Below are 15,883 nucleotides of genomic sequence, written 5' to 3' on the forward strand. Positions count from 1 at the left end.
AAATATTGGTTCACATTTAATTGCGACCTGCAAAGTTTCACTTAGTTCCCAAAGTGCGTCAAAGACACCTGCATCTTTGTTTAACATGGTGATGATTCAGAAGCATGGAGTTCCCTCAGTGCTGAAAATATTTGCAGTGTCTCTAAGTGTTGTTACCTTGGAATGATTCCTGATGGCGTTGGCAGGGGTTGTGATCCAATGAAGCATGTGAAAAGACGGAAAAGAAATTTAGTGCCTGGAATGTTAGACAATAAAATCCATCAATTTTAACAATTCAATCAATTCCACAAATTAGAAAGCGATTAACTGAATGAAAGAAGTTACAGTGGTGTGTGGGCATTCGTCTGGGAGGGCTGTCACACTCAGAAATATAGACGGACACATGAAAACATGCTACAATGTGTGATTTAAAGAGAGCAGACGGGATTCTCTAACAATCCACAATGATACAATGATTTGCAAATCCTCTTCAACCTATACTCAACAAAAATATAAACGCAACACTTTTGGTTTTGCTCCCATTTTGTATGAGATGAACTCAAAGACCTAAAACTTTTTCCACATACACAATATCACCATTTCCCTCAAATATTGTTCACAAACCAGTCTAAATCTGTGATAGTGAGCACTTCTCCTTTGCTGAGATAATCCATCCCACCTCACAGGTGTGCCATACCAAGATGCTGATTAGACACCATGATTAGTGCACAGGTGTGCCTTAGACTGTCCACAATAAAAGGCCACTCTGAAAGGTGCAGTTTTGTTTTATTGGGGGGGGGGGGGGGGGGATACCAGTCAGTATCTGGTGTGACCACCATTTGCCTCATGTAGTAAAACACATCTCCTTCGCATAGAGTTGATCAGGTTGTCAATTGTGGCCTGTGGAATGTTGGTCCACACCTCTTCAATGGCTGTGCGAAGTTGCTGGATATTGGCAGGAACTGGTACACGCTGTCGTATACGCCGGTCCAGAGCATCCCAAACATGCTCAATGGGTGACATGTCCGGTGAATATGCCGGCCATGCAAGAACTGGGACATTTTCAGCTTCCAAGAATTGTGTACAGATCCTTGCAACATGGGGCCGTGCATTATCCTGCTGCAACATGAGGTGATGTTCTTGGATGTATGGCACAACAATGGGCCTCAGGATCTCGTCACGGTATCTGTGCATTCAAAATGCCATCAATAAAATGCACCTGTGTTCTTCGTCCATAACAGACGCCTGCCCATACCATAACCCCACTGCCACCATGGGCCACTCGATCCACAACATTGACATCAGAAAACCGGTCACCCACACGACGCCACACACGCTGTCTGCCATCTGCCCTGAACAGTGTGAACCGGGATTAATCCGTGAAGAGAACACCTCTCCAACGTGCCAAACGCCAGCGAATGTGAGCATTTGCCCACTCAAGTCGGTTACGACGACGAACTGGAGTCAGGTCGAGACCCCGATGAGGATGTCGAGCATGCAGATGAGCTTCCCTGAGATGGTTTCTGACAGTTTGTGCAGAAATTCTTTGGTTATGCAAACCGATTGTTTCAGCAGCTGTCCGAGTGACTGGTCTCAGATGATCTTGGAGATGAACATGCTGGATGTGGAGGTCCTGGGCTGGTGTGGTTACACGTGGTCTGCAGTTGTGAGGTTGGTTGGATGTACTACCAAATTCTCTGAAACGCCTTTGGAGACGGCTTATGGTAGAGAAATGAACATTCAATACACGAGCAACAGCTCTGGTTGGCATTCCTGCTGTCAGCATGCCAATTGCACGCTCCCTCAAATCTTGCGACATCTGTGGCATTGTGCTGTGTGATAAAACTGCACCTTTCAGAGTGGCCTTTTATTATGGACAGTCTAAGGCACACCTGTGCACTAATCATGGTGTCTAATCAGCATCTTGGTATGGCACACCTGTGAGGTGGGATGGATTAGCTCAGCAAAGGAGAAGTGCTCACTATCACAGATTTAGACTGGTTTGTGAACAATATTTGAGGGAAATGGCGATATTGTGTATGTGGAAAAAGTTTTAGATCTTTGAGTTCATCTCATACAAAATGGGAGCAAAACCAAAAGTGTTGCGTTTATATTTTTGTTGAGTGTATATTCAATTGAATACACCACAAAGACAAGATATTTAATGTTCAACCTGATAAACTTTGTTTTTGTGCAAATATCTGCTCATCTTGAAATGGATGCCTGCAACACATTTCAATTAATTTTCATATTACTGTCATTACGTTGTCATTATTAATTTTCATTGAGCAATTTGTGCCATTCATGAGACTCAAGTGAATGAGGATAAAAGGCATGTCATATCACCGCAATGCTCTGGCATGCGGTACACAGCAGGTACATTGTAATTGAAAAAACGCGTGCCTTAACTCGCACATACTGGCCCATTCAGATTGTAATTAAAGCTAGAGCATAGATATAAGCCTAGTAACCGTGGAAACCTTGGGGAATCCCCCTGGCAGATCTATGTGCAAGCATTCTGGGGTGTGCCATGAATCATATGAATGCAGTGTGTGCACACAATTAAAATGAAATTGTCATTTCAGCACTAGAAATACATTTGCGAGTGCACAAATTAGCCATAATTGGATGATTAAATTAACCGGGAAGGAGTTTCATAAAGAAGGCCATATTTATAACACATAAAGTAGGCATCAATACCTTCAAAATGGAATCAGTTTGAAGAGTTTTATTTACTGCCCACATGAGCTTTTCTTCTAATAAAATTCGACCACAAAATGTTTTTTCAGATTTCAGGGGTTTCTCCCACAATAACTGTTTACCACAGATATGCCAAATTTACATATTTCATAGCCAGTATAGCCAGCATTAAGGAGCCAAGAAATGGAAAGGCTTCGAGTGTAATGGTATGATTCAGTGTCTCAAACATGGATGCTTGCAATAGTCAATGTAATAGTTTCCATAGTTTGAGCATACATTAACTTCACAGTTTAGTGTCAATGTCTGTTGTTTGACTATACTCCAAGTCTGGGTGTCCATGACAACTGCCACAGAAAAGGCCTCTAAGTCCATTATCTGCTGAGATATTCTACCTTGAACATGGCTCCAGAAATGACGGCCATAATTTTTGCCTAACAAAATGGCACAACCCATGCACACTAAATTGGTCATATCTCAGAAACTACTTGGCCTACAGGCCTCAAACTTCAGATTTTTTGTTCTGAATAGTCTGGGATATTTGATTAAAATTTAAAGAAAATCTGAGACAAAGTGCATGAGGCCCCTCAAATATTCATTGAATTGACATGGAATGACCCCTGTTGGAACTTATCTGTATAAAAAAACATCTGTCCACAGCCTCAAACAGTCAGACTCTAAACACAACCATGCCCAAGACCAAAGAGCTGTTGAAGGACACCAGGAAGAAAATTGTAGATGTGCACCAGGCTGGGAAGAGTGAATCTATAATAGTCAAGCAGGTTGGTGTGAATAAATCAACTGTGGGAGCAGGCTTTTTTCTGTAATTCAAGTTCAACACATTAAATACAAACCTCAAACAGGTTTCTGTCACAGGAAACTGCACTCAGGGTGAAGCTTAGACAAATACTTCTCATATGTTGCGGTCACACGGGCACATCGGTCCAGATGTAGCGTACATACGAGCCTCTCCCACAATCTCGTCAGTGTTCTTGCCGTATCTACATCAAACGCAGTGTTGTAAATGTGAGTGAGATCAGCTTGAGCAATCGGAGGGATGTGTTCTGTAGATCCGTAACCACTCCTCTTGGGATCAGCTTGAACGGCAAGGAACACATTCTTTGATTGTTCAAACTCAGGACTCCCCATAATGTCAATACCCTTTTCCTTAAGTAGGGATGGGTATCGATAAGATTTTATTGATAGATACCATTATCGATTCTGCTTATTGATCCGATTCCTTATCGATTCCCTTATCGATACCTCTTGTGAATTTTTTGTGTACTAAAAGTAGGCTTTACAGGTTTTCTATGTCAAAGGGTCAAAGAGCTTTTTCTTATCGTGCACCCGCTCTGTGGAACAGTCTTCCTGTGACCATGAGGCAGTCAGAGCCCGTGGACATTTTTAAGTCAAGTCTTAAAGCCTATTTTATTCTTTTTCTTATGAACAGTTTTTATTTTTATCTGTTTTATTATTTTACTTCTGTTTTTAATTATGTATTTGATTTATTTTTTTTTATGTTGAATATTGTTTATGTTGAGGCATCTTGAGATGGCTTTTGTTGTGATTTGGTGCTTTATAAGCTGATTAAATTGAAATTGAACAACATTTTATTGTGTCTTAAAGTAAATAAATATGAAATTAGTCACTGGATCCTTAAACTTTGGACACAATAAACTCTACATGGTACAGCATTGATCTCTGGACATAAATAGAATTAAACAATCTGTAGTTATTGTGAAAAGCATTTCCTTTCAGACATTATTGGCATGAATGTCTTTCCATACATCTGAGCTGAGCTCTTGCAGCTGGCTGTGCTGCACGTCAGGATGTAATTTATAAAGAACGCAGCACGTCTTATTTTGGGAGGAAAAAAAATGTTTTAGTCGACTGTAGTTTCTTGTCTGTATTATCTGTGCATTCAAAATGCCATCAATAAAATGCACCTGTGTTCTTCGTCCATAACAGACGCCTGCCCATACCATAACCCCACTGCCACCATGGGCCACTCGATCCACAACATTGACATCAGAAAACCGGTCACCCGGTAGTCGACTGTAGTTTCTTGTCTGTATTACAACGTTTGTAAGCGGTGTAATTTTATTCAAAGCGGCAATTCGTTTTGAAGTTACTAATTCCGACCAGACTCTGTCTCAGCAGAGAGCCGCACAGCGTTTGGAGCTGTGCCAATGGAACGGAGGAGGATTCTCGTTTCTTGACTGCAACGAGACATGAGTCCCAGTTAGTGACTTTAATACGCATAAAAGTGACTCACAATATTTTAATGGCTTTGAGAGGGGTTAAGAAGCAGACTTGCCATTTCTGAAGAGCAGCGAATCAAAGAACCATGAGCCAGTGGATTGAAGCATTGTTTCATTGGCTCACGCTTCAAAGTGGTGTCGTGCTGCAGAAAAGGTTGATTACAGAGCCGCTGCAGGGTCTGTAATCAATGTAGAGGAATGATCATTTTCCCGACAAACAACCTCAAAAACAATGGCTGCTCTGAAGGACGGATAAGGGAATCTTTAAGCAAAAAAGCTATTGATATCGGTGGATCGAATCATTTCTTAACAATACTCGAAAAGAACTGGTTCTCGATACCCATCCCTATCCTTAGGGTATCTGGATATCCTGTACCGTAGCGAGTTCGTGGCACTGTGTTTCAGCCTCTGGCCAGACTTGGAGCGCACTGATGCATAGAACTGTCCCAGTTCATGGTCGAGCGTGGCAGTGGGATGCTTCTCAAATTCGTCGGGTGAAACACCATGCAAATCTTTTCCGTCATCCTTCGCTAAAAACTCCTTGAACAGTGCGGAACTTTTCTTGATACTTTTTGCTGTACTCTCACTGTCTTTCTTGGACAGAAGAGCATCTATCCCATCAGTATCCACGGACAAAAACCTTCTGCTCTCCGCCATGATGTTGTCTGTGACGCATCACCTCTGCACATGCGCGAAACACTGTTGCCCCGTTATGACAAAATCGGTCCGCAATCACTCATAATGTTGCCCAAAACGGTGCAGAATCAGTCAATAATGTGGCTATTGTTAACATTGGATGATTTATTGTGAAAAGTATTGCAATTATTACACGCAAATCAGCCAATCAGAATAAAGGATTTCAGTAAGATGTATAATAATTCTAATTATTACATGGCTGCGACGCAATGCGCACTCTGATTAGCTGATTGCCGGTCGCTATTTTCCCACATCCGGACCGGTTACCATGACAATTGGTCCACAACGCGTATTTTTGTTACAAACCAGGAAGCAAGAAACACAATTAAAAAAACAAGTTGGACATAAATATACTCCATAAATATCCAAACAGCATCTGAAAAAAACACACAGATTAAAAGCTCACCAGCTAACGATCGGACCATCTGTTAGCAAGTTTAAATTAATTTCATTAGGAAACGGACCGGGCCGCTGCCTCAACTTGATCTAAATCATGGGTCTTTTAATGAAGCTTAGGGCTAGTGGCCAGCCATCACCTTAGTACTTACTCTGTTTTTCTTGTTGCTTAATGCTGACAAATTATACTGCATTTGTTGTCTTTCTGATGCCTGATTCTGTTTTTTTTTCCTCTCTGTTTGAGGTGCGGCTCCATTCAGAGAGTGGTGTGGTGTCTGTTTCTGTAACCCTCCTGTCCTGTGCACCGGCAACATTTCCTGAATATTCATTTTTTGATTTGTTTTGTAAAGTGTGTCGGTAGCGTGGCCCAAACAGGATCGCCCCTTTGAGTCTGATCTGCTTTAGGTTTCTTCCTCAAATCATCAGAGGGAGTTTTTCCTTACCACTGTTGCTTGTGTGCTTGCTCTGGGGCTTGGTGAGGTTAGACCTTACTTGTGTGAAGTGCCTTGAGGCAACTTTGTTGTGATTTGGCGCTACATAAATAAAAAAAAAAATAAAAAAAATCAAGTTCTTCATGGAGGTATAGCAAACAGGTCTGACTATGAGCTGTCAGCAGCTTTCATACTCGGGCGATACTGTACGTTTGTGTGTTTACATATATAATAGCCATATAATAAACAAATTATTAACCTTGGTTGCTCAGTCTGTATGTGGATATCAGGCCACCTTGTTTTTGGCACGGACCTTGCTAACGCTCAGCCCGTACTGATAACACATATCTGAAATTTCCCCATACAGGCATCGCGGTCGGTTCGTAATCCTTTATTACTCTCCAACTGCATGCAGCATGTTGTAGCAACATATCAACTAATGAATATTTTAATAAAACTCAAGACACCACAGACAGAGTCACCCAAGGTCACATTACATTATTTAAAAAAGATTTTATTTTTACGTGAAGAACTTGGTTCTACAAGCATTTGTACAATTTATCAGAAAAACTTGTGGCCCAGTCACACGGCACACGACGATTCCTGAACGAAGGGAAAAACTAAAAAAGTCACAATTTGTTGAGAAAAGGTGGACGAAAGAGCTTTTATCACCGAAAAGTCTGCGAAGCAAGAGCGCAAAAGGGACAAAAGAGGAACTTCAGAAAACCGAAGCTCACGATCTCGATGAAACGCGCCTGGAGCCACAGCTGGAGCAGTGTGTGTCTGCTCCAGCACTCGGCGCTGGGACGGAGCTCATAGCGCCTGAGTCCTGGAGAAACTGCAAACAGAATCTGTGGAGATCTGGGCGCATGTCGATGGACCACCTGCTCTGGTTCCTCATCCAGAACAAAAGAGGGATCATCTCCATCATCATCAGACTCCACACTGTCTGTCGACACACTGCACGCTCCGTCGTGCTCCAATTAAAAAAAAAAAAACAAAGTGTTTCGTGGTCACTGCTGTATCACTGTATTATGTTCTAAGCCATATATATTGATTTATAACAGAAAACTGTCAAAAGGGAGAATAAATATAAATATAAGTGTAAAGATGATTGAATATATCAGAGCAGTAAATTAATCAGTGCGTGTGAACCCGCGCATTGACTCATGTGCGGTTATTCCACCAGCTGATCACTGAGCCACAATGTGAATTATTCCTTCCAGAACAGCTCTTTATATCATCATTTTGATTCATCTGCCTGTTGCCACATGTACAGAAGGACTGGATTATCATTCCTACACTCATATTGTTATATTTAATACAAGATAATAAGCGCATGCAGGAGGTGCTGCTGCTGCTGCATTCAAGTACCGTTGGAAATTACACAACTTTTTCGTTGTTTCAAATTCAACAGTTGCTTGTGTTGTTGCTTGTAGTGCTTGCACATTAAATCAATGTGCCTAAATTTCTAACACCAGTTGACTGTAATTAAATTCAAACCTGCCTCAACATAATAAGCAGTGCAGGAAAATGTGATTTAGGAATAATGAGCTTTCATCAGTGGTTCCTAACCCTGATTCTCAGGGAGCCTCCAACCTGCACTGTCTATCTCGCCCTCTTCTGCAAAACCTGGTTACTGTATTTTATGTACTACAAGTGGCATGTCGTGGGCTGCCTTTGTCTGCCTCTCTCCTCTTGTGTGTTGCTCGTCTGTTTTATTTATTTACATATTCCGGATTGCTTGTCTTGTCGGAGCCTCGCAAACATTGGAGCTTGGAGCTACACATAAGCATCCTCCAGAGGCTGCAAGATGACCACTTCCTTTCTTTTTTCTCAGCTAGGCTTCCACTCAGATTGAGCAAATCTGCTTACCACAAGTAAACATTGGTGGCTTAACTTGTTACCGTTAAAGTTTGTGTTATTCCACAGACTTCTGGCGAAGTCTTTAAATTTAACTACATGTTGCGAGTGTTTTCCGCACAGTAACCAGGACATAAGGCGCTGACTTTGAGCGCTGTAGTGTGAGTGTTTTCCCTGCTACAGCTTCATTTTGGTGACTTAACTCGTTACAGTTACCATTTGTGTTAGTCCACAGACCTCTGCGTATTTTATAAACTGCATGTTGCCAGTGTTTCCCGTTGTGGCACACGCGCAACACACAATGTACTGTTCAGACATAATTCACCAAGTCAGATCACCACCTGTGGTTACAGTGTATAGCCTGGGTCCCACTAAATAATGAAGGATGAATAATGAGCACGCAGCATGTTTTCTTTGCTAGAGAGGGTTTCTTCAACTATCACGGGAGAATAGTGGCTCTGAGTGGATCTTAGAGGCAATATCTTCAGTTAACGAGGCTCCTCTCTGAGCGTGGCGCTAATTTCAAGATGTTCAAAATTTAGCAACAACAGCGTGGGGCAGTTTGTGTATGAATTACTGAGATGACTTAGAGGCATATGCGTAGTGCTTACGAGGCTGCTAAAAGCCCATTATCCATGCGCCTGGCAGCTACGCAGGACCTGAGAAGCTATTTTTGGAGAGGCTGCCATCTTGCGCACACAATTCCACCTGCTCTGTGCGCTGGACAGTGTATATAAAATAATTATTTTGTAACGGATTAATCATTTTCTACTAAACCTTGGATGCTGAAAACACCTCTAATCGCTTCTGGAATCACAGAGGACTGGTTCATCTGGACGCTTTTTTCCTGTCTTTCCTGCTCCATGAGGAATGTATTTTGAACAGCTTAAGGTAACTGTTTTTAATGTTTTTTACAGCTTGATAAAACAGTTCCTAGCTGTAAAGGTATGTCTATAGTTGATTTAATATCTTGTTAATGGATCACATGAGCTCCGCTGTGTGTGCGCACTGAGGCAGTGACTCATCATGCTCCAAACGAGAGTTTAGGCAGAACGCCAGCTCACAAAAGAGTGATTTTTCAGTCAATAATGGACGAACACAAAGTTAAAATTTGGATGACTGCGTGAAAGTGGATGTGTGTTTAAAGCCGCGGAAGAAATAACTCCAGTGAAGCCGCTAAAAGCAGCACAGAGCTGTGTAGCCACACAGAACGAGAGAGCACAAAAGACCGATTTTGAAGACATAACACAAAGTTAAAAGCTGTATCACAGTGACTTGTAAGCTGTGGAAGAAATAAAGAAATATATATATTGAAAGTGATCCACAGGTGTATATAATTAAAGCGGCCACCTCATTCTGTATACAGAACAGCACCACGCGCAAAAGAGCAATTTTGCAGAAATAAACTGACAAAGTTAAAAGTGGGATCACAGTGTGAAAATGACTGTTCAAAGCCAGGGAAAAATAAAGCCAGCAAGCCACGGATGGAAAGGAAGCCAGTGAGAAGACATACAGAGGCGCCTCTCCAGGAATGGAGAACAGCTGCGTGGACAAACGAGCATTTTTGCAGAAATAAACGGACAAACATAAAGTTTAAAGTGGGATCACGATGTGTGTTTAAAGCCGCAGAAGAAATAAAGCCAGTGAGCCACTGAGCTAGCAAGGAGCACAGAGGTGGCTATCCAGGAACCCTTGGTTCGGTTCTAGCTGGTTTGATGGATTACAGGTGGACAGCAGCCGGGCGCACAGCACACAACCGTGGGACTGTGCTGGAGCGTTTATTTTTGGACTGCATTTAAAAAATGTGAAATGTTGCTATGAATCTGTGAATTGAAAACCCACACTTTAAAGGGACCAGGTTTGGGAGGGCTGGAGGTTTGAACCAAACCCATGCTTAAACATGCCCCAACATTGCATTATCATAACCTTGGGGAATCCCCCTAGAAGATCTATGTGCAAGCATTCTGGGGTGTGCCATGAATCATATGAATGTAGTGTGTGCAAACAATTAAAATGAAATTATCATTTCAGCACTAGAAATACATTCGCGAGTGCACAAATTAGCCATAATTGGATACTTAAATTAACCAGGAAGGAGTTTCATAAAGAAGGCCATATTTATAACATAAAGTAGACATAAATACCTTCAAAATGGAATCAGTTTGAAGAGTTTTATTTACTGCCCACATGAGCTTTTCCTCTAATAAAATTCAACGACAAAATGTTTTTTCAGATTTCAGAGGTTTCTCCCACAGTAACTGTTTACCACAAATATGCCAAATTTACATATTTCATAGCCAGTATAGCTGGCATTAAGGAGCCAAGAAATGGAAAGGCTTCTTTGAGTGTAATGGTATGATTCAGTGTCTCAAACATGGATGCCCCCAACAGTCAATGTAATATCTTCCATAGTTTGAGCATACATAAACTTCACATTTTAGTGTCAATGTCTGTTTGTCCATTATTTGCTGAGATATTCTACCTTGAACATGGATCCAGAAATGATGACCATAATTTTTGCCTAAAAAAACAGCAGACCCCATGCACACTAAATTGGCCATATCTCAGAAAGTACTTGGCCTACAGGCCTCAAACTTCAAAGTTGTTGTTCTGAATAGTCTGGGAATATTTGATTAAAAGTTAAAGAAAATCTGAGACAAAGTGTGTGAGGCCCCTCAAATATTCATTGAATTGGCATGGAATGACCTTCTCTCATGTCCTTACTTTAGGGAGACATTTCACAGTGACCCGGAATTAACCTTTCCCTGTGTTACCATAAAGGAAGAAGTTTGTGAAAATGGGAGAAGCCAGGCAGTCGGACGTCATGCAGCAAAAGAATTCTGAAGTCCGTCTCTTCATGAAAATTTGTTTTTGTCTGCCTTTCTCCTAGTCACAGTCACTGCTGACATGCAAATAAAGAAAGAACTCATGCTGATCCTGTTACTGAAGTCTTACTCATCACATCTGACCTGGAAGCCTGCAGTCAGCCCATTTGCAAGAACATTGTTTTCAGGCACAGCTGGTTTGATTCAAGCTCAAAGTGGCAACAAAGCCTGGTGTGCTGACTGATTTAGAACCAGCATCACTGAATTTTGCACTGGGATTAAAAATGTTGCTGAAATTTACATCACCTCATCAAAATGTAAACTGTTTTTTTTGTTGTTGTTTTAAGAATCAGCTCTAATGCTGCAACAAACAAGTATTTTATTGATCAATTCATCTTAAAGAAATAAAGCATTTTTTCAAAATTATGGCAAAAAGTTATTTTGGTTTCTCTCTTTATCCTTTCAAGCAGAACAGATATGCAACTGCACGGGCATCCTTCCTGATGCAACTCCACATATGGAGAAAGAGCAGATGTGGGGTCTTGAACCAGGAACCTTCTGCTTTGGAAGCATGTGCACCGACTGCTTGGCCACCACACAGCCCTTTTTCAACATGCTGAAATAAAGTTGTTTTTTTTTTTCTTTTTCAACATTTTACCAAAATAAAAAAAAAAAACGTCCATTTTTCAGTAAAACTAAGGAGGCAGTAGGAGATAGCTTCACATGGTGGTTTTTAGGATTAATCTAGAATGAAAGACAAATGATGATGGAGGAAGAGTGTCATGTAAAATTCATGGAGGAGGTTGGACAGCCACTGGGTGGAGGTGATAATATGCTGGAAGACTCAAAAACTACTATAGATGTGGTGAGGGAGAGCTAAAAAGGCACTGAGTGTGATATCTGGAAAAAGGAGGAAAAAAGGAGACCTGACTGTAGAGTGATAATGTACAGAAAAGTATGAAGACACAGATGTCAGCAAAAAAGAACTGGAATAGTCAGAGGGATGAAGAAAGATGGGAGCTCAAGGACATACAGTGTAAGGTAAGAGGGATGTGACAAAGGCTAAAAAAAAAAAAAAAAGGTGCATTGTGAACATTAAACACCGAGGGTAGTATTTCACCAGACTGCAACAGCCGGTGAATGGCAATTGTGAGGGAAATCGCTTGATGGTAACACTGTCAAATTATAGCTGGACTCCCTCATTTTAAACAGATCCTGGACATGTTGAGGTAAAAGTAATGAAGATGTAACAATGACTGCAGTGTGCCTGTTAATTAGGATTTCTCAATGTAACATAAATCTCATGATGAAATCATTTTTTAATTTAGCCAATTTCAACAATTAATTATGTCCTCATTGACTATGTGATTGCTTTTAATGCTGTAATCAAGACAGAGTAATTAACATATGAATCTGACTATTCTATGTGATTGTGAATGCTTAGAAATTGTGCACAACAGGGGTGGGGCGGTTTCTACCTCTGCAAGTGCCTTTCTGACTGAACTTCGACTTCATGGACATGTTTAATGAATTAATTCATTTAATGTTAAAATATAAAAGGAAACAGCTTTTTCAAATAATAAAATAGTTGTTCTTTAAAGAGTCTTTGAAAACTGCTGCTATGCTTCTAAATAAAACAGACAAAGGGCAAGCTGGACTCTAAGGTCATTTAACCAGATGAAGGTCAAGGCAGGTGGATAAATTTGGGCACCCCAACACAAAAAAATACATCAATATTTAGTAGATCCTCCTTTTGCAGAAATAACAGCCTCTAAACGCTTCCTATAGCTTCCAATGAGAGTCTGGATTCTGGCTGAAGGAATTTTGGACCATTCTTCTTTACAAAACATCTCAGGTTTGTTGGTTTCTGAGCACGGACAGCCTGCTTAAAATCACACCACAGATTTTCAATAGTATTCAGGTCTGGGGACTGAGATGGCCATTCCAGAACATTGTACTTGTTCCTGTGCATGAATGCCTTAGTACAGTGGTGTCCAAACTATTCCAGAAAGGGCCGAGAGGGAGTAGGTTTTCTTTGCAGCCACTGACTCCAGCAGGTGATTTCACTGATGAACTCATCCCACCTGCTCAAAGGGATGTTAATCAGTGAAATCGCCTGTTGAAGTCAGTGGCTGGAAGGAAAACCTGCACCCTCTCGGCCCTTTCTGGAATAGTTTGGACACCTGTTGTGAAAGTGTAGGAACACGGACCCACAACAGGGGGCGCAAATGAACGGACAATGGAGAAAGTCAAATAACAAAGCTTTACTGTTGTGAAACTTGCACAACAAACACAACTGATTACAATTTCGGGAACAAGCCGAATTCCAATGGTGTCGTGTGGGCAGGCTCGAAGGTAGGAGACGTCTGTCCAAGTCGAACCGGAACCACCCGATTTCCACCGCCACCGAACCCCGGGAATACTGGAGCCGCCAAGTCCCGAACTCCCAGGTGGCCACTGCCTCCGCTCGTCGGATCCGGTACTGCTGGCGAGGAACAGAAACAGTCAGATGTGGGTGCGGCTGCACCCAGCAACACGTAGGGTGGAAACACCACCTCCACCTCTCGTCAGATACAATACTGCAGTGTAGGAATGTGAGTACTTATCCAATAACGTCCAACACAGTCTTCAGCTGTCCTATACACAAGCAACAAGGTATTAAGGTTTTAATCAACAGAATGATTGGCTGAGTTCGTTACCTCCTTGGTAGTGCGATATCTCGGCAATGAGGTGGAGATGCCGTCCTGCTGATATATCCCTGCAGATCCGGTGATTGATGACAGCTGTCGCAGGTGAAGGGTGACAGCTGTCACCCTGGCTGCTCCTGTGAGGCGGCAGCGCCCTCTGGTGCCTGGAGCCCGCACTCCAGGCAGGGCGCCCTCTGGTGGTGGTGGGCCAGCAGTACCTCCTCTTCAGCGGCCCACACAACAACACCACTGCCTTAGTAGATTTTGAGCAGTGTTTAGGGTCATTGTCTTGTAGAAAGATCCAGCCCCGGCGCAACTTCAACTCTGTCACTGATTCATGAACATTGTTCTCAAGAGTCTGCTGATATTGACTGGAATCCATGTGACCCTCAACTTTAACAGGATTCCCAGTACCTGCACTGGCCACACAGCCACACAGCATGATGGAACGACCTCCAAATTTTAATGTAGGTAACAAGTGTTTTTCTTGAAATGCTGTGTTCTTTTTCAGCCATGCGTACTGCCCCTTGTTATGTCCAAATAACTCAATTTTAGTTTCATCAGTCCACATTTGGACAAGCTGGCTTGTCCAAATGTGCTTTAGCATACCTCAAGTGACTGTTTGTGGCGTGTATGCAGAAAAGGCTTCCTCTGCATTACAGCATCATCCAGCATCTCTTTGTGCAAAGTGCGCTATATAGTTGAACAATGCACAGAGACACTATCTGCAACAAGATCATGTTGTAGGTCTTTGGAGCATGTCTGTGGATTGACTATGACTGTTCTCACCATCCTTCGCTTCAGCTTATCTGAGATTTTTCTTGGCCTGCCAGTTCGGGCCTTAACTAGTACTGTGCCTGTGGTCTTCCATTTCCTCACTATGTTCCTCACAGTGGAAACTGACAGCTGAAATCTCTGAGATACCTTTTTGTATCCTTCCCCTAAACCATGATGTTAAACAATCTTTGTTTTCAGGTCATTTGAGAGTTGTTTAGAGGCTCCCATGTTGCCACTCATTAGAAGAGATACAAAGAAGGGAAACATTTGCAAATGGCCACTTTAAATACCCTTTCTCATGATTGGATTCACCAGTGTAAGGAGGTCAAGGGTCAATGAGCTTACCAAACCAACTTTGTGTTCCAATAATTAATGCTAAATGTATTCAAATCAATAAATTGACAAGAGTGCTAAAATTTATGCACCTGCCTAATTACTTTAAAGAATTATTGCACACTTTCTGTAAATACCAGAAAACTTCATTTCACTTCTCATGTATCAGTGTGTTCGTCTGCTATATGGTAGATTTAACTGAAATTTCTGATCCAGGCAACCAATGATTTATAAAATAAAATCATGAAAATTATCAGGGGTGCCCAAACTTTTTCATACAACTGTATACTGTGTATATTCGGGTGTCCCAAAAAGATATGCATCATTTTATCAGCAAAGAAAATGGTCAAAGCATATGTCTAGGAAATAAATTTATGGCTGGATAGAAAGCTGAACGGTTGAAGTTTTTCATACCAATGTCAATATTGGCCCTGCATTTTGTCAGTATAGCATAAAGTCGCTGCACCTGTTTAACACGCTTGGTCTGGTGCCAAAACTCAATAATTTTTGTTCACTGTAGTATGGTTAATCTTGGCATTTTCCTGAGTCTTGCTTGGCATCAACATAAACTTCAGGGTCTGTGCAAGTAAAAAAGAAACATAAGTGATTACGTTTGTAGCATTTAGGGGTCAAACCGAGAGTTTTAAATGTTGTATATTTTTTTTGGGACACCCTATATATATATTATATATATATATATATATATATATATATATATATATATATATATATATATATATTTGCAGTTTTATATGACAAAATATACAAACGATGGAAACAAATTTTGATGGAAACCCGTATACAAACGGAGGTGTTGCAGTCCTGGATGTTGGAATGTCGGATGTTATGGCTACCTCTCAGAATACAAACTATACAAACAAAAATGTAAATGTTACTCTCCATCTAAAGGAATACAATAAATGTACAAATTCAAGTGG

General features: G+C 41.4%; 1 protein-coding gene across 1 annotated transcript in view; it reads right to left on the reverse strand.

Moving 5' to 3' along the window:
* Positions 1–15,883, reverse strand: part of LOC117503402 (kinesin-like protein KIF13B) — a 126,599-nt gene that overhangs the window by 88,477 nt on the left and 22,239 nt on the right. The window contains exon 3 of the mRNA XM_034162619.1: positions 157–169. Coding sequence (XP_034018510.1) covers positions 157–169 — 13 coding nt within the window. The remainder of the gene's footprint in view (positions 1–156; positions 170–15,883) is intronic.

The sequence above is a fragment of the Thalassophryne amazonica genome, chromosome 2 (genome assembly GCF_902500255.1).
Source record: "Thalassophryne amazonica chromosome 2, fThaAma1.1, whole genome shotgun sequence".
NCBI classification, from domain to species: Eukaryota; Metazoa; Chordata; class Actinopteri; order Batrachoidiformes; family Batrachoididae; genus Thalassophryne; species Thalassophryne amazonica.